Raw genomic sequence first — 20473 nt, forward strand, 5'->3', positions numbered from 1 at the left:
CTACAGACTCTGGGGATTTTACCACAGAAAACACAATTTTACATACCGTACATGTTGAGATCATCACTAATATCTGTAATGGCTCATATTAAGCTGTATGTAAAAACGTAAACATATACCCGGTACATGTACTGTACTATGTGGGTGTGATGAGAACCTACTGGTACAGTACGTATTTGCTGGGTGATAAAAATTTGTGTTCTACCCAATGACAAGCAATGAACAGTTCAGATTTTTTATTTTCAGATTTTTTAAAATTCCATTAATAAGAAATGTACAATTAAAATTCATGTATAACAATTGTGTATAATACAAATAAAAAGAGGAGCCAGTTTCTTTGATTTTTGACACTAGTGCCACATTTGGTACACACAAGCACCATTTACAACTTTCTCCTTTAGTCTTGTCAGTCCACTTTCTCATCACTGAATATATCAGTTAATAAGTACTTTGTACTGCATTTTGTTTGTGTTTACTCAAGAAAACTGTAAATTTGTAGCAGAAGAATTCATTTAAAGAAAAGCATGACTGTACGCATGTCATTTTATTTCTTTATGAACCACTTCCTGCTTAAAAGGAAAGCAGTTCAAATTGTGAGATGACATGAAATCACATTTCTGTAATTATACACTGGCATATGTGACATTTTATTTAAAAGCAATTCATATGTCATTTCCATGGAATGAAAATGACATACACCACATTTTGGAAATGAACTCTTCATCTACAGTTGACATACCACAATGGATATCACATTTTACACTGCAAAAAAGAGATGCATCTAGTTGTTTTCTCTGAACAGGGCAAAAAATAATGTGCTTCACGAATGGCTGGATGTGAAGCAAGGTAGCATCTGATACAAATGGCTCTTTTCAAGTGTCATGCTCTACAAAACTGTATGAGAAAATTCACATATCTTACATTTAACAGATGCCAGCTGTATTTCTACAACACTCAAGCCATGTGCCATGTAAGACTGACTTAACTGCACCCACCATTCAAACCTGTCACATTGTCACAAGCTGAATCTGTAAAATAAAAAGCCTGTGATACACCCACACACACACATAAAACTCTGGACAGTATAAACTATAAGTGTTCACAAATGTAACTGAAATATCGTTAGATTGGGGATCAGTCCAAGGTTTAGGTTCAATCTTTGTTTGGGAATATCTGAACTACATTAATATGGGCGGACAAGGGGATTTGTTTGAAATCAGCCAGGATCAGTCACTCTGCACCATATCCTGAGTAGCCTGATGCAAAATACCTAATCTTCCCAGTCCAGCTTCCACAGCCTTTTTCCTTTTGGTTTTGGTTTTGATTATGCTTAACCCTTAGTAACCTACAAGTGATCGTGGGCCCTTCGTGCCCGGTTCGCCATCCGGCTGACAGTGTACAGCGAGCATAAATAAAATGGTTAATTAATGCCTTCCTAAAGAAACCATCGACATGGGACCAAGTTTGTTCCACTCTACGAATTTTTTGTGATTTTTCCACCAAGTTTGATGAAAAACGATTGTGCCGTTTCGGCTGCCCAGAACAGACACATGGCTATTCCTAAAGTATATTAGATGATAATCACGAGCTGTAAATACTTCTGTGCAAAAGAGAAGTTGTAGAAAAGCCAGCAAGGCCACAGAAATGGTGATCAAGTTGTGTTTTCTCTGTGCTTATATTCCTAATAATCTGGTGGCATTCTGACCACTGATTGGTTAAAGGAGCTAAAACTGTACATTGTACCAAGTAAATGGAAACTGACTACTATTTGGATAAAGCAGGTAAAGTGTATGAGAACTGACCAGTGAATGGTTAAAGGAATTAAGACAGTATAAATTAAAATTGACCACTGACTAGCTGAAGCAGGTACAGTAGTTGTATAAACCAGAACCTGGCAATGATTTAAGGTAAAAATATATCAAAATTTAATTGCACATAATGTACAAGTACATACAGTAAAATCCCATATTAACGATGTGATTTGGTACTGAATTCATTCCATAGAAAAGATTTTCCCTCAGTATTATGGTGAAAGACACAAACACATGAATAACCTTGGAAAATACACATGTAGCCTTATGTTTTCCTTCATTAAAAAACTGTAGATCAATGTGTAATTACAATTATGTAATGTAATTGATTTATATACTGCATATCACATAAAAACAATATAATATTACTATACTGTATACTGTACATCTCTGCAAAAAATATTAGGTGCAGTATTACAGAAATAATTGACTATTTAATACTGTGCATACATAATACATTACATAAAAACAATAAAACATCCATGTACTGTACAGTACACAATTGCACAAACATATATTAAAGTATCTGTAATTGAGAGTAAGTTGTGTGTTGTAACATAAGAAGCTGGAAATTGAGTCACAGAACTTTTACTGTATAAATATTCTAAATTATATAAATATAACTAAACCAATAACAACTGCATGTGGTGAGAAGCAGTGGTGTTAATGAGAGAAAGTGTCACTGCTGAAATTAATTTGTGGTTTATCTACAGTTCCACAACAGCTCTCACAAAACATTGCCAAAACCTTAAGTACTGAAGAATACCTGACCAAAATCATGTTTACTGTAAATATATCATCATACCTGCCTTAACCCCTCCACTACAGGAATGCCAGACTTCTTTTATCCTCTTTGCCACTGATCAGCTCATTAGTTGCTTGGGCGATCAGTCACGTCTCTGTTACATACTGTTGGCAAATGTTACATACTGTTTGCAAGTACAAGGCATGCACTGGCTCCTGAATGTATCTGAACCTGCTCCAGTGCTGGTCAAGCCTGGTCTTGAAACAGCCGACACTCGGTGCCATCACAACACTCTCTGGCAGGCTGTTCCAAGAGTTCACAACTCTCACTCCAAAAAAGTTTGCCCTCACAGTTTTCCTGCGGCTGTGACCCCTTGTGGGGCAGGCATCCGCCAGCTCTAGATATGGACACTTGACTGAATAGTGCCCTTTGAGATGTTTATACACCTCAGTTCGGTGCCCCATCGCTCGTCAGTAGTTTAAGCTCGGCAGTTACAGGCGCTTTATCTCTCTGAGTAGCCGAGGTGCCGAAGTGCTGGCACCAGTCTGGTGGCCCTCCTTTGGACATTTTCAATCAACTGACAGTCCCAGGCATATTTTGGGGACCAGACGGGGTGACAATACTCCAGGAGGGGAAGCACCTCGCCCTTAAAAATTGTTATTAGGGACAGACCGTCTAGATATCTGAACGACCTTCTGACAAGACCTAATAATTTAGTTGCTTGAGTCACCTTCTCACAATGGCCCGAGAACTTCAGTTCAATGTCAAGATACACACCCAGGTCCATTTTGCACTCAGTTTCTATTAATGCAGCTTCTCCATCCTGTTGGGACATATGATACACCTCCTTACCATTGGTACATCCCAGGTGCATCCCCTTACACTTCGTGACATTGAATCTTGGCAGTCATTTCTTCGACCATTCTTGAGCTCAGAGATATTTCTGCAGCTCTTCACAGTCTGAATGGCTCTTAATTTCCCTAAATAACTTGGCATCGTCCACACATATTTACATGGAGGAGTGTATAGCTTCTGGCATGTCATTTATGAAACAAACAAACAAACAACAATGGGCTCAATACACTGCCCTGTGGTACCCCGCTTGTCACAGATACACATGACGATTTCGTTCTATTAATCACCACACACACTGCTTGCGACCATATAGAAAGTCTCCGATCCACACTAGGACACTTCCCTGAATCCCTACCCTTTCAGTTTAATTTTCAGCCTTTCATGGGGTACGCTGTTGAAAGCCTTGGCAAAATCAAGATACCCGGTATATATTGCCACCCTATTCCAGAATTTGGGTCCAAACATCCAATACCTGGAGTAATTGTGTTAACAGGAGCATCCCAGCATAAAACCATCTTGGCAATCCTTTAAAAGGTTGCTTCGTAGTAGACGTTGCATCAAGGCATCTCATATAATGCTCTCAAGTACTTTACATACTACACTGGTCAGGGTCACTGGTCTATAATTATTTGTGGAGTGACAATCGCCCTTCTTAAAAATAGGACTCACATAAGCCACTTTCCAATCACTGGGAACCTTTTGCTCATCCAAGCATTTCCAGAACAGGATCTTCAGGGGCTCAGCAAGCTCATTGCCCAACTCTCTCAGCACTCTGGGATGCACCATGTCAGGGCCAGGACTCTTATGAACCTTTAACTTTGAAAATTTTAGTCAGCAGGGAGAGGACACCATACACAAGTGATTAAAATAAAACTGACTGAATTTTGTGCATACCAGTTATTTGGATAGTACACAGAGCCAAATTCAAATTTTATAAATCACTTACTTTCATTCTGCAATACTGGCACTGCGGCAAAATAGTAAAATACAGTACCACGTAAATTAGGGATTTTACTGTAGACTGTGAAGTGCTCTACAACAATATGCTCAAGGCAGGATTTACATGGATATTGGTAGATAATACTTCATTTTGTTTTTGTCCAATGTGTTGAGAGGGCACAGACCACAATAAAAAAAATAACATCCTGTACTAAGACCTTTCTCATTAACCCTTGGATGCCACAATAGATTTCTAGGGAGTTCCACGAAAGGCTTCCATTCTTCACCCAAAAGTGAGTGTTCACCCGTTTTTTACCCCCCTTTTTTTTCAATTCACATGACAATGATGTTTGTATAACTGACATTATGTATTATAAATTGCTGCAAAATTAAAATCTCTCCCCTAAAAAAAAAATCAAACGAAGAAGTCAACAATGAAAATAATGACTGAAAAAGAAGCCACATGAAACTGACATGTAATCTTCAAACTAGACAAAGTAACAGAACAAGACAATATGGAGAAATCTGAACACTTCTGACAAAATTTTGAGTTGAAAATTGATAAAATAGTTTTATTCCCAGCAAAGAGAAACCTTAGTATATACTGTACTATAAATCTTGTAAATACTGTAGTGCAGGGGTGGCCACACAATTTTTCCTAACCTCCAGCAGATAAGGATAGGCTTTGAGTCTTAATGGAGAGAGGAAAAGTGCTAATATAATTTTCAATGCATACATCTAAGAAAGGTATGAGGAAGAACTTACTTTACTGATGTGATGTTTGCACTGCATAACAGATTTTTATGTAAGTGGTATAATTTTCTGTGACACTACTAATTGAATATTCCCCAAATTATTTAAATGTGTCTTTCCTTGCAAAATGAATGCTAGCTGGAAAGACAAAACATGTCAAGATTTATTTATTTTTTTTAATAACAAACAGGTATTTGTAGGATCCCCATTGATGGACCACACCGCTACTACCCATCCAGCGATCTACCAGAAATTGCTTTGCGATATACTGTTAGATCATGATCGACATTTTGGACACCCCTGCTGTAGTGTCTATTGTAAGAAATTCTATAAATATATCACAAACTCAGGTGAGGGGGAGCCAAACATGCAACCAGAGCTGGGCACTGTACAGCAACACTCGGGAGACGACAACCATATACAGTAGTACTTATAGTGGAAATTAAAATAAATTTCTACTGCGGTTGAAAATTAGCCTATGGAATAGAAGTGAAATTCAATAACATCAAATAAGACATCCAAAGGGTTAATTTGTAAGTGTACACACAAATGCTTAGTATGAAACATTCATTCACAGATTAACACGCATACAAGCCTGCCTTCAAATGCACACAAACATCCTTAGGATGTACTGATCCAAGCACTTTTCTGAAAACTACAGCTATATAGTAGTATTTAGCAAGCTAAATTATTTTTTTTTAATTTGACACTTGTTACACATTATTGTTTAGTTTGTGAAAGAACACTTAAGCTTACTTAGAAAAGGTTTATTTGTCATTATTAAAGAATGACGAATATTTCCCAAATACTGTACTGCATAGGAATTTTCAAAACAAGCATAAAATTTTGAACATTATCGTGTTTTTTTTTTTTTTTACAAACTCCATTTTTTTTTTCACTTAAGACATGTACATTTCTTGTTTCTGGACCTCAATACAAAAAAAATAATAATTTAAGTTCTTGGTGTTTCTGAGATTATCATGTCAACAAGTCCAAGTCACATACTTTATAACTGTAATTACTACCAATAATATATCAGCAAAGGCTGCAGAGTGGGAACACATCCCTGTAGCCAACGTCAAGCATCACTAAATTTATGCTTATTATCTGTAAATGTAAGGGATCTACAAATTGCACATATTTGTTTCCTTGAACTCAATCATTACACATCTAATTTTGAGGAATTAACTTGTTTAGCTTAATTTTGAAAATAAAAAACATATTTTTCTACTGGAATATATATTTTCTTGTATGGAGGCCCAGATGTACATAAAAAATAAGCAGAAATGTAATAAATTAATTCTGAAGTTTATAAAAGTGACTGGCCAATTGATGTCCAGTCCTAAAGTAACCATATCTAAAATAGCCATTAAGATTGGGGTCCAATCTTAACAGGCAATGTTGAGGCTTAATAAGACTGAGACTCATTTGACCAGCAACCACAGTACAGTACACTTTTAAAAACAAGTATTGGGACATCTTGTTTGTATAAAATATCTGGAGCTTAATATACTTTTTACAGTGATGAGTACAACTGCATCTGGGAAAAACAAATTACCTAGAACCTTTACTGATCCAAAACCTCACCTTGAATTCAGTTGCCATGAATATAACTATAGTACAGTATCTCCTCTACTTATGAACGAATTACATTCCTGAGGCTTGTTCATGAGTCCAACTTTTCTCTTGAAGATACTGAACATATTGTAGAAAATGAGAAAATAATGGATAAATAGTAGAGCTGTACCCCATTAATAAATACAGTACATTACAGGATATTTTACCAGCCTTGACCAGTATTTTTATGTACAAATAGCTTGTACAGTATTAGTTTTGTAGGCAATACAGTACAGTACACATGGACAGGCTTGTTTGTATCTGTGTAAGTTCTTAAGTCGAGTGTTCATAAGTAGAAGAGCACCTGCACAGTATAAACTACACTGTGAGTGAGGAGTTTGAAGCAGATGCCAGTGTTAGATATAAATTATGACTTGATAGCCTTGACAGATATAAACTATGACATGAGAGTGGAGACAGATTCAGATACTAATGGCAGATGTAAACCATAACATGACTGCAGAGACATATGCAGTGGACAGTGTAATTACTCTTCATACACTTGGTGAAGACGAGCAAAATACAGAACAGTTCTGAGACCATTGATGAGATCCTATAGGTTCAGAAAGTTTATACCCATAACCTTTGGTGTGTAATTCATGTACATATTCAAAGAACATGTATTATCAACACACACACTAAAGTAAATAGTATTCAAAAAGATCTGATAAAATGTATTTTATAAATTGTACATTACGAATGACAACTTTTGAGATTTCTAATACTGTACTGTATATATTAGTTATGTTACAGAAACAGCTAATGTTATATGAAATTTCTAAATATGAAAGCCTTCGTGTCAAAAACAAAGTAAGTTACAATCTGTAGTTTACTGTTGATGGTAAAACACACTACACTAGATTGATTACTATAATTACAATATACTGTATTCTGAAATTCAAAACTGATAACACAAGAGTATGCAAAACAACAACAAATAGATCTGCAGTATTAACATTTTTCAGCAGAAACTACAACATACTACCTAATACTATTTCCTCATTAAATACTATAGTTTTAAAGTGTTGAATCACCTGACTGACAACTCTTAGTAAGTGTTAGTCAAGAAACATCTTCCATTGCCTGATACAATACTGACACCATATCCAAACATATATTCAGTCACGGAAAAAAGTCCTGTCAGTCTTCCGTCCCATCCATGAACCGTGACTCATGAACCTGTGAAGCCAAGACATCACACATTCCTGGACCCATAGATGGTGCACTGTGTGATGTCTCAGATTCACGGGTTCAGGAGTCTCAAGGTTCATAGACTAACGAGACTTTTTTCCATGGCTGTACATTAAAGAATCCAGGTCTCTTTACTATCATCTATCTGGAGGCTATAACAAGTCATCATCTCAGCCAGAACCAGGGGTAAGTTTAGGTTGGTAAAAAGGTACAGTATAGTCTGCATTTACGCGGTCAATTGAACCCGTGGAGGTCCGCGTAAAATGAGAAACGCGTGAACGAAATAACAGAACTTATGGGATTACCCTGTAATTGAAATAGAGACTGGGCCGACCCCCAAACTACACTTTTTCCCACACAATACGTACGTTGTAGTAAAAATAACGTCTTAATTTTATGATGGTATGCACACAATTAATATTTAAGAGAAATATCAATAATATTAGGTTTTTTAACACTTACGTTAGTAGAAAAGATGGCTGGGCACACGAGGATGGGGGGTTGGTTCCAAAGCAGAGGGCAGATTATTGGCCCTCACCTGTATCACTTGTATAAATTGTATCACTATCCACCACAGAGACTTGCAGGGCCTCTGTCAAACCCCTCAAAGTCCATATCCTCACTATCACTGACTTGGGCCGGCTGTGGTGGGTGAAGAACTCGGTAATGTTTTGATGACTGGGTGACTTTGTGCGCACCCTGCCCGCGCCGCTTCCCGCATAAATGATGAAATTTACCGCGTAATTAAAACATTTCATTCTGGCAAGACACCGCGTAAATGACCAAACGCGTAAACAAAAACCGCGTAAATCCAGACTATACTATACTAGATACGTACTGATTCTGACGGCCCCCAAATCTTTCCTAATACCAACTCTATCCTGCACCTCCTCTCATATTTCCCTTCTTTATCTTTTTTAGCTCAAGCATCTGGGTATCTATCTGGGATATATTACCTCAAAACCTCAGCATGGTTCTGAATAAGAGAAATAATGAGGATTCAAGAAGCTATAAAGGCTCTGGGTCAAGTATGAGCAATATATTTGGACTTTTACATAATTTTGAACCTATTTTCACACCTTTTTTCTCTAACCCCTTTTTTAATACAGTAAGCTAATCTCTCTGTTTGAGCTTTGAGTCTTATGTGGGTAATATAGAACCTGTAAAATTCTGTATGTCAGTTTGCCGCAGTGAGCTTCTCAAGCAAAAAGCAACAGAATGTATTGGTGAACTGAGTACAGTATATGCCTTTATAATGTTCAATGTTCAATCCCAAAAATTCGTCACAAAATTTAGTAATTACTGTACAGTGGTCCCTCGGTTAACGAATGCCTCGGTTAACGAATTACCTTCCATAAGAATGTTCAATTCGGTTAACCAAATTCTTATGAAAACATGTCAACAACATGTTTTGGCTTGCTCACCAGCTGGAAGATTAGTCAACCAATACAGTAATCGGTTCTAGGGCTTATATTCATTTCCATTGGAGTAAATATCAAGAAGGTTGTGTTATTCAATATTTTTCCAAGTTTTATATTGAAATTATTAGTCGTTTTAACATTTAACATAATTGCAGTTCAGGGAACTAGTTTTTGGTGCGCCCATCAGCCACCTCACTCACCCACCAAGGCATCAGTTTGTGTCTCTGTTCAGTGGAGGAAACATCTTGTTTGTGGGTCTCTTGAACACAGAGTATTTTTACGTTTTTACCGTACAATTATTGGTCATTCTGAAATTTATTTAACATATTGACAATATACTGTATAGTGCAGTGCAGTGTTGATTTAAAGAAAATAATATTGAATTACACCTAGTGAACTTAAAATTTTATTGGTGAAATGACGGCATCAAGCATGGGGTGATTTCCCTTCCATCCCCACTTCCTTCTCTTCTCCCTTCTCCTCCATCCCCACTTCTAATTCCCATCATCATCATCAACCAGGAGCCTTCTACATACACACCTCAAAGTAAGTGTACTTTACTGCATTTTTTTTTACTTTTTATGTACTTTTCGGTGAGCTGGAACCAATTACCCAGTATCCCATTGAAACAATGGATTCGGTTAACGAAATTTTCGGTTAACGAACGACCTTCTGGAACGAATTGTGTTCGTTAACCGAGGGACCACTGTACTGTAATTGCTACAAATGTATGCAAGAAAGCTTCAAACAGTACAAAATTATCATCAACAATGAGATTCTGGCTGTGAACTTAACCCCCCTTGTGCTAAAGACACCGATCTTCCTTTAAACTGAATTTACTTATACTGTAGTTCTGGCCTTTTCAATGAGCACAACCATCGCTGTAAATGAAGGACACCTACTATCTGATATAAATGTACAAACTTATTACTAAATTGACGAAGAAAAAATTAAATATGAACACAATTCTGTAGGAGAGATAGGTGAGAGGTAGTTCTCCCAAACCTATACTGTATTACTGATGGACAAAAAGGTAATTCATGGTGGATGTAAAGACATATTACCTGAGTTACTTTCTACTTTATACAATTAATTTATCATAGCCTTTATATGGCCAAGTAGGTTCTTCCCAAGTTACTTATAATAAACAAATCATTCATACTTCTAAATGCCAAATATATATTTATTCTATCCATCCAGCAATACAGAATGGAGTACTAACTACCCTAATGTTCAAACCAAATTCTACTTCATCTAACATAACAGTATAAAATAACTAAATCTCACCAAACTAAAACTAATAGCTTAAGAAAACATCGCTGAAGAGGAGATATGATCGAGGTCAGGGTTAAACAAAGGAGTTACAACAAAACTACTTTAACTAGCCAGGGGTGAACTAGTAGCAATGAGCGATGTGGGTTGGGTGAAACGGGGCTGCCTAGTATGGATCAGTTTTATTTCTCACCTCAATTCCACATAATTACCATTTCCCCACATTATAATGACATATATATACAGGTAGTTCTGCTATAACGCGATAATTGTGTTCTTGTAAAATATCGTGTTATAGAAAATCGCGTAATAGAAATAACAGGGCTTATGGAGAAAATAGGGTTAGGTGCAGATTACTCGAAATCGAAAAAATTTAGTATTTAGCCTAACACAAAGGATAGCACAGTCTAAATAAATGTTACATTCATATCTAATAATGAAATCATACAGTAAATTTAACACTTTACCTTGAAAAAATATGAATGTAACTTGATGGGGGAGAAGGGTGATTTTGAGGTTGATAACATTGAGCTTCTCTTCAAGTGTTATATCCTTTCTTTTACGATAATCACCGGGAATTCTATCATCAGAGCGCTTTTTGGAGATATTCTTCTTTACCATATTCACAGTTAATACCACAAAATTGGAGAAATAGTAAGCAAAAATCGTGTTATAGCAAACAAGCGTTAGCGTTATACAAATATTGTTCCGAATTCATAAATCGCGTTAGAGCAAATTCGCGTTATCAAAACACGCGTTATAGCAGAACTCCCTGTACCGTATATTCGAGAACCTTAAATGATTACTATATTTTAGGACGTGCAATAAACAGGAACCTAAAAAATCAGTAGAAATAGTCTGATCACTGTGAAGAACAAATGTGTTTTTTTTACAATGATCAGACTTTATTCCTAATGATTCTTAGGTTCCTGTTAATGCACACCCTAAAATACAGTACCCTGTACTGTAATCATTTAGAATTCTCTCTCTCAAAAAAGGAGAAAAAGACCCTGTGTATTAAAAAATCTAACAGAACTTCATTCCTCCAAGCCATGTAACATCTTAGAGCACTTTTTTCAGCAGCACCAGCCATTTCTTAGGAGTACCCTAACTGACTAACCTCCTGGGAGAACTTCTGACAAGTATGATCTCACCAGTCTGTGCTCTTACCTAACTTATGGCCAAGACTTAACTCCCTTGTCCTATACACAATTACTCTGAAAAATTGTTGTTGTATACTTTTTTTTTTTTGGTACCTTCGATATTTTTATCTCTAACCAAACATACCTGCATACTTAATGTGAGATTACATATGAGTCCTGACTCTGTGAAGGTAAATGACCCAGCACTGCAATATTCCCACCTTCTGTGGCTGTACTACAAACTTTGTGATCTTTACTTATTCCTTCATTACCGCATACTATTTATACCATTTTAACTTGACAATACATTATGTACAGTACTTCTGCTTATCTACTTTACAATCTCTTCTTAATCAACCTTCCCTTATTTTCTATCCTAATATAACAGATAATTTAGCTGAAACTCTATATAAAAAAAAAAAAAAAAAAAAAGAGAAAGAGAAAGAGAGAGAGAAAGAAAGAAAGAGAGAGAGAGAGAGAGAGAGAGAGAGAGAATTATTTCTCTGGGGGTAACAAATATTCTGACAGAGGGGCTCACAACCTCATGGGTTGGTGTAGGTGTGGTACATCTTACATTGACTTTCCCACTCATAAACAGTTGGTGCCACCCACATGAAGACCTTCCTCTCCTACAGTTGTGTATGCTAAGGGTTCCTTAATACATGTATGTTGAGGAACCCTTGACACACATGTTGGTGGAGGGTTCCTTGATATATGTATACAATACATGGTTTCATATAAAGGATGTCTTAAAAAAAATCTGTACATACTGCATTACAGATTTTCATGGAGATTACATGAATGCTTATATTACAAGAGCAACATTGTCCTCTTCACTTGTGGGAGACCTCACACATCAGCAAGTGAGAAAAATTTTGCTGCTGTTTTAGAAGCATTCACATGATCTCCACAAATATCTGTTAGGTAGTGTGTATATAAAGTTCTCTAAGACACCCTGCATATATTTATGGCAGGACACCAAAACTTACCATGAAGTATTCTTTAAGTTACTGACACATAAGTTAATATATTATCCTTCATAGTAGCAACATTGAAATTAATCAAAATATCACAATTCTTAATTACACATTATTAATTGCTGTGGGGTGGGGAAGGGGGAAGGAACAGTTCCTAATCTATTTCTTATAAAAATCTTTCAGGGACAAATAAAGATCCCATCCATTGTGACTTATAGCTCTCAGTGTAACAAGGAATACAGTACGTATTATATAATGTGGCACAGTTTATCATGTACAAGAAGAAAAATACGATACTCTGTACTGGATTGTAAAGAAAACATAAAATTCTGTACCTGTTTTTAAGCATACATAAAATTCTGTACTATTATTCAGGATACATAAGATATTCTGTACTGGGTTTTAAGGGACATACTGATTATCTACTTCTACAACACAGACAATATAAGAACTTCTACTATGATTATTATAATCTGCAGGTACAGTACTTACTGAAACTATAACGTAAATTTATATATTTTGTCATAATTTTCAACAAATACTCCATAACATCACAGGCAACAACTGCTGCGCTGAACAAAACCTTCCTGACCCACCCAAAGGCCCAAATATCATCTTTGATTGGAAAGTTCAAGAGAAATTCTTTTTTTTTTTTGGTCTTGTACATTAAATTACATATTTTTATATACTGTACATGGACATGTGTAAAAAAAATAGAACATGAACAGTTGTAAATATATGAGCTGCTTCTGCTAGCAAATAATTTTCTCTTTCTCCTGAGGCGGCAAAATGCTAAAAAGTCTCTGTGACATCTAAGTTGTTGTTCCACTATACAACTGATTATGGAAACCATTTTTAGCTAAATCTGCAATGCAAGTAAGCAACAAACTTGCAACCTGCTTTTATATACCTGTATATATATATATATATATATATATATATATATATATATATATATATATATATATATATATATATATATATATATATATATATATATATATATATATATATATATATATATATATATATATATATATATATATATATATATATATATATATATATATATATATATATATATATATATATATATATATATATATATATATATATATATATTATATATATATATATATATATATATATATATATATATACTGTATGCATGTATATAAATCACAGCAAATAAACTACATATTAACTAGTTATACTTAAGTCTAAGCTGGTTGATGTTTTCATGCACTTGGTCAGATTTTTCCATAAGTTGTTGGATTCTCTTGACAACTGACTTGCGCTTTTGTCTTGCTGGAGTTTGGTTTTGGTTGTCCTGTAATAACAATAAATAATGATTCTAAAAAAAAAAAAATAAATAAATAAAAAGAACCTGCATTTCAACAAAGTATCTGGGACTCCGTACAAAGATACCTTACAAAAGCCCCCAAACAGAGATATATTGCATACATAAAGTCCTATTTATTTATTTATTTTTTTTTTTAAATTTCACATGTGACGAGATTCTAAATGAAGGATGTTTGTTGTAATAGTTGTTGACTGCTGATCTCTCATATTTTTGTTTACATAAAGTAAGTTTTTTACTCTCTTGTAAGCCCTGATCTACTACCTATATGGCATTGAGTGATCAGAATTAAGACAAACATTGATTCTCCTTCGTTGGTTCCATCCACAACAAGACCCTAAGATAACCACCAAGTTTAAGTCTGTAACTTCACATAACCCAGCACAACACACCACCATCACACAACCCAGCACTATACATCATCACATAACCCAACACTACACACCACCATCACACAAACCAACACTACACACCACCATCAAACAACCCAGCACTATACCTCATCACATAATCCAGTACAGTAAGTCCGCACTTAACGTCGTCCCGCTTAACATTGTTTCGGTACTACGTCGCTAAACTTTAGAGATAAAAAATTTGTTTAACATCCCGGTGATCGGATACTACGTTGTTTTGCGTCGTCATGGAGTACTTTCCACTGCGCATCACCCGCTCTCGTCTGGCCGCACTACGCTCTCTCGGCTTGGCACAGTCTCAGTGACTCACCACCCTCCTCCTCTCCCGCCATACACTTCCCTCCCGCCATCCGCCCCCTCTGCTTCACTACACACCACACACTCGCTCTACCACCTCTGCCCATCGGTGAGTACCAATACAAACTTAGTAGTAGTACTGTATATGTATGCACTTTTTTCTATATAAATGGCAAAGATTTTCTGTATATGTAATGTATTCCATGGGGCAAAGGAAGGCTCAGGAACGTAACTCCCGTATTTTATCTATTTCTTATGGGGAAAATTTATCCGTTTAACGTTGTTTCGTATAACGTTACGTTTTTAGGAACGTAACCCCGACGTTAAGCGAGGACTTACTGTATTACACACCACCATCACACAACCCAGCAAGTCAAACTAAAAAAATTGTACCTCAAAAGATATACCATCAAGTTGCTCCAACAAACGCATGAATTCTTCATTGACTGTTAAAAGTCGATTCCTCAATCTGCCTAAGGTCTCTCCACACAAGCTTGATTCCAGGTATCCACCAGAGATCCCATCCACTTGAGGAATGATGTCACATAATGTTCTTTCTACTCTGGTACATGACTGGTCAATCTGAAAATATATCACAAATACTGAAGTTAGTAGTGAACTGAAATGAGGATTATTTTATCTCTGCTTCTGGTTGATACTGATATTGAAATAGTTTATTTAGCCAGAAAAATACAGATACAGAGTCGATAATAATAACAATATTGATATGGCAAGAGTAGTTACATTACATGAAAATATAAATTATCAGAAACATTAGCAAACTTTTCATGAACATCTATAATTCCATGATGTTTAAATGACTTTCACAAGTTGCACCAGACTCCTTAATTAGTATCCTCAACAAATCCCCTTTGGGCTTTCTAACTGATATAATCTTACCTGCACAACTGCCTGGTAATTGAGATCATCCTCAGGATCAAACTTCTTGCCCAAGACCATCACCTTCATTCCTGGCCCTACACCATAAGAGGCTAAAGTCATATTACAGTCTGTTAAGTTCTTCCCTTTGAATAAAATTTTCTGGTTTGATTGCAGAATATGCGTTACTGTTTCTATCTGAAATATAAAATATACCATTTTATTTATGGCGAGTATATTAACATACAGGTATACAGTATAGTAATGTTAATAACAACAATGGATAGTTCATCTGTAATCAAATGCACTTGGTAACATATATAAGGTATAATCTATGCTGTACAGTCTCTCCTCGACTTAGACATATTCGACTTACGACAACCTGGACATAAGACGGCCGTGGTCGTATAAAATATTTTTCACATTACGTATTTTTGAGTCCCGACGTTAGCGATCTCGCTGTGTACCGACAAAATTTTCGTTTGTAATTCCCTTTAAAATGGCTGGCAAGCACAAAAAGTGAGAGTTCTCGTGGTGCTGAGAAGAAAAAAAAGACACCCATTTTAGAATTTTTATGTATTATTTTTGACTTTTCAACTTACGACCTGGTCGCCGGGACGGAACCCCATCCTAAGTCGAGGAGAGACTGTATACTGCACTGTACGAGGTCTGACAATTAAGTTTGCAAACTTAATTGTCAGACCTCGTACATACACTTTACAGCACAGTCTCTACTTTATATCAAAATTTCTAGAGAACAACAAGTTCCAGTTGCCTATCAAGGTTCTCTCTCATCTACCACAAAGACATACAGTGAACCCTCAAAGATCCGGACTGAAAGGGGAGACCACCTGTCCGGAAAAGCCGATTGTCCATATCTTCCGGCAAATGAACTAAATTTATAAAATTAAAAAAAAATTAATTATATAAAAAACACCCAAAATGCAATACCGTATTTTATGGCATATAAGATGCATCCCCCATTTTAACAGGGAGGTACAGGGTGTTTAGGAAAAAAAAACTTTTGTGTGTATTTTTCTCCTGTAGCCATAGTTTTCTTAAAATAATATATCCTGTACAGTACTAGGAAATGTTAGGAATAAATAAAAATAATACCAACAAATAAGCAGAGCTGTAAAATAACTAAATAAATTTACTTCAGTACTGTACTCAAGTAAAATTTTGGGGTATAGAGTATTTCCTTTTCAAAAATTATTATTTTTACTTAATTATGGTTTTCTAATACTTTTACTCCAATACAATAAAAAAACCAAAAATCGTTAATCGTTACATGCAAACTAATAATATATTTTTAATTAATTAATTATTAACCAAAGAAAAAGAGTTGTGTAGGAAGAGCTGTGAAGGGTACAGTGTGGGTAGACACCACATGGACACATACCTAGAGATCTGGAAAGGTGAGATGACGTCAGGTCAGGTGGCAGTGGCCATGACAGTGCACTTTCCTTTTGATTTTCTTGTGTCTAGGAGCACCGTGACCACCCACCTCACCTAGCCTACTCTCTTATCCCCCCTCGCCCATCGAATCCCCTCTCTTCTCCCCCACCTTTCCTTCAGTTGCTCTTTGTATACACCTGTACCTAAAATAAATTTCAAAGAGGCTGTGATTCTAAAATGCTTTACATAATTCCATCTTAGATATAAAACCTGTATCTATACATGTGTGTGAGTACATGTGTGTGAGACTGAGTGTATTTAAAATTCTAGTGGTCACTCACTCGCTCCTGTTGCCAAGCGTACAATTGAAATATGTATGGGAGAATTATATACCGGTATCTTGTAGTCTAATTTGAAAATGATGACAGGCACAGTGATAAAAAAAATTATAGAAATCATGCATTTACCTACGATATCATAATAAGAAACATTATACTGTATCATTACTGGAGTGAATGAAATAATATTCCCACAAACAACAATTGACAGCTCTGTTTATGTTTCCTGCCTCGGGCACCTGTGTCCCACGTGTTAACATCTTAGGTACACAGGCCTAATATCATCTTTGCTCTGTTATAGGTATGCTTCTTAGGGAGGTTTCTTATCCTCCGGCACCCCAAAATTTTGTCCAAATCTTCCAAAATCCGGATTTACCAGGTCAGAATCTTCGAGGGTTCACTGTATTACAGTACAGGTACCGTATATATAAATCTGTCTTAATTAACACTTGAATTAAAAATTTTTAACCTAGATCCTGAATCGGTAAGTTGAGGAGTACCTTTGTATAAAACTTAAACAAAATCTAAATTTTGGCCACGTGCTCAAACACAAGATAATAAGGTCAGGCATTTTTTAGTTATTTGGAAGGTGAAAATTAACATGTTTGAATGATCAAGTCGGTCATAGTAAATCATACAAAAACATGATTTAAAACTTACAGGCACAGCATAATTGGTGTTCTAAATACTCTAAATATGTTTTTAAAATTTCAAGCCTTATCAAAAACCAAACAAGAAGCGCATCACTAACCTTGTGTGTCAGCTCCTCCAGGGTCATGGTGCCCCACACAACAATTTCATATTTGTTGGGCCCATGACATAGTAATATATGATATTCTTGGTCTCCCATTTTTGCTGGGTTTTGTCTCATAAATCGCCTGAAAATAGATAATATCTTCAATTAATAACAAAATATCTTTTCCATAATACGGTAATAAGTACTTCTGCAAAATATTCTGTAACTTTAAAAGATGAATAAATAAATACTGTATATCACAAGTAATTCTAGGTGTCACCGAGCTACGTCCTTCATTATTCTGAAACCTACCTCATGATGATATATATGATTTAGGTTAGGCTAAGTTATGATGGTTGATTTTATCAAGTAAATATTATAGCGAAGTAGCAATTGCTGGAAGCCCTCACGTGTATAGAATGGTCTCTAGTAATTATTTACATATCAACAACAGAACAAACTGCAATATGATGTTGTGGTTAGACGACCAATATGTATACGCATGAGAAAATGGCACACGAAAGGAGAGTTATCTCACAAATTACCTTATGAAAAATCACCCAACTTGTCAAATTTTTTTCCCAAAATTTTCTTGTGAATGATGACGCTCAAAGCCACCCGACAATGATGTCGTAATTTCACTTGAACTGTTTTTATGTGAGTAGTAAGCATTTCATAGATATTATTACTTAAATTTTGTACAGTGGGGTATGCTATAACGAACGGATCCTACTACGAATATTCCTATAACGAACGGTTTTACCTATAAAATTGAGAATGCCATAATGAACGAAACTCCTACAACGAATATTATTTAAATTTTTTTTTTTTTTTACTTATTTACTGTTTTTTATTACTGTACAAGTATTAATGATGTTCTTTATTTCAGGGGTTTAGATGCATATTTATGCACTTTTTTACAATATTTACAATTTTATATTATATTTTTCAGTGTTAAGTGGTTGTATTTGGGGGCCTGGAACGGATTAATCCTATAACGAACGAATGCTATAACGAACAAGGTTCTAGAACCAATTAGATTCGTTATAGCACATGCCACTGTACTCATTAATGAACAAGTTCAGACAAATATTGAAAAAACGATCATAAATTCTTTTTTACATTATGAATATCCCCAAAAAGGACAAGGATTTGCAATTTTTCTAATTCTAGTTTAGTAATGCACACAAACATTTCCCAGTGTCCTTTTCATACACGTGAACACTTCCAGATTATGTTAGGAAGGTTATACATGGTGTTAGCATTTCAGTTCATATGGAAAGGTTTTTGGAAAGTGTTCCATTGCTTAGAGTTCAGTCAGTCAACAATTCAAGTGCAAACATGAAGTCATTGGATGTAGAGGCACAGAGTGTCTTTATTTATGGAAGAGACTAAGAAAGAAAATACAAAAAGTACAATTCCTCCACCTGACTTGCTGTATTCCTGAGGTAAATAATAAGTTTGTATAGAGATTTTTTGCTAGGTAGTTGGATAACCCGGGCCTTCTCCTTCAGTGTTATAAATGAAATGAAAAAAACAAAACAAAATATGAACATTATAATTTCTCGTCCATATTTGTAATTTTCTAGATATAAGGAACAAGTTGTCTCCGTGTAATATTTCCAAAAAAAAAATAGGAGATTAATGTGTATAAGTGTAATCAAATATTGTAGTAACATATTAGAAAAACTGTCATACAAGTTCAGAATGGTTCAACAGTGACCTAGGGTAAACACTCAAATGGTAATCACTATAGTAAAGTCACGTAAATTCGCTAATAATCTGCATGAATTCTTCTGTTAATCCTCCTTACCGGTTACTAATAATATCCTTTCCACTTCAACAATACCATAAAACATTATAATTTCCTATGATAAAGTTACACAATGTCTCGTAGAAACTTCCCGTATTGTAACATCATATTGGGTTAATTATCTTCAGTCGCACACTCGGCCATACTGTAGGTCGGTGAAATAGATTAAGATACTGAGTAAGCCAGACCAGAGAGACTCACCCAAACAACCACATACAGCACTATAATAAGAGGTAGTTCTGCAGTTATTAGTCTTCGTGCTCTTACTTGGCTCCGTTTACCATAACCTGTGTCGGATTAATGCAACCCTCATGTAAACAATATATATATAACAACAACTCACTGGAAAAATATTTCATATTTTATTACTCAATAAATATTATCTAACTTATTTATGTTAATAAAAAGTAAATTCGTAATACATTAAAAAGAATATAAGGTAATATTTTCTTCTTGCATTGACATAAAATACACGTTGGTGGTTTGTTGATATGCCTGATGCTGCCACCTGTTGGC

At 35.5% G+C, this 20473-nt stretch overlaps 1 protein-coding gene across 3 annotated transcripts; it reads right to left on the bottom strand.

Moving 5' to 3' along the window:
• Nucleotides 1–221: 221 nt before the first annotated feature.
• On the bottom strand, nucleotides 222–20270 carry LOC121868431. Of its 3 annotated transcripts, none has more exons than XM_042369076.1 (5): nucleotides 20159–20270; nucleotides 18160–18286; nucleotides 15694–15870; nucleotides 15187–15375; nucleotides 222–1028 (listed from the first exon to the last, which is right to left on the bottom strand). In XM_042369076.1, the coding sequence occupies exons 1-5, from the start codon at nucleotides 20170–20172 to the stop codon at nucleotides 1008–1010; spliced, it is 528 nt and encodes a 175-aa protein (XP_042225010.1). In that variant the 5' UTR covers nucleotides 20173–20270; the 3' UTR covers nucleotides 222–1007. The 3 variants fall into 3 exon arrangements, with proteins under 3 accessions (XP_042225010.1, XP_042225009.1, XP_042225007.1); XM_042369075.1 differs by lacking the exon at nucleotides 222–1028 and adding an exon at nucleotides 13893–14053 and having other exon boundaries at nucleotides 15201–15375; XM_042369073.1 differs by lacking the exon at nucleotides 222–1028 and adding an exon at nucleotides 13893–14053.
• Nucleotides 20271–20473: the final 203 nt, after the last annotated feature.

This window comes from Homarus americanus, unplaced genomic scaffold (genome assembly GCF_018991925.1).
Source record: "Homarus americanus isolate GMGI-L3 unplaced genomic scaffold, GMGI_Hamer_2.0 scaffold19318, whole genome shotgun sequence".
NCBI lineage: Eukaryota > Metazoa > Arthropoda > Malacostraca > Decapoda > Nephropidae > Homarus > Homarus americanus.

Excerpts from the sequence above, each read along its gene's own strand:
- LOC121868431 (XM_042369073.1), bottom strand. Across the intron at positions 15,376-15,693 it reads ATTACCAGGCAGTTGTGCAG|ATTGACCAGTCATGTACCAG; the intron begins GTAAGATTATAT and ends ATATATTTTCAG. Across the intron at positions 14,054-15,186 it reads TTGATGGTATATCTTTTGAG|GACAACCAAAACCAAACTCC; the intron begins GTACAATTTTTT and ends TTGTTATTACAG.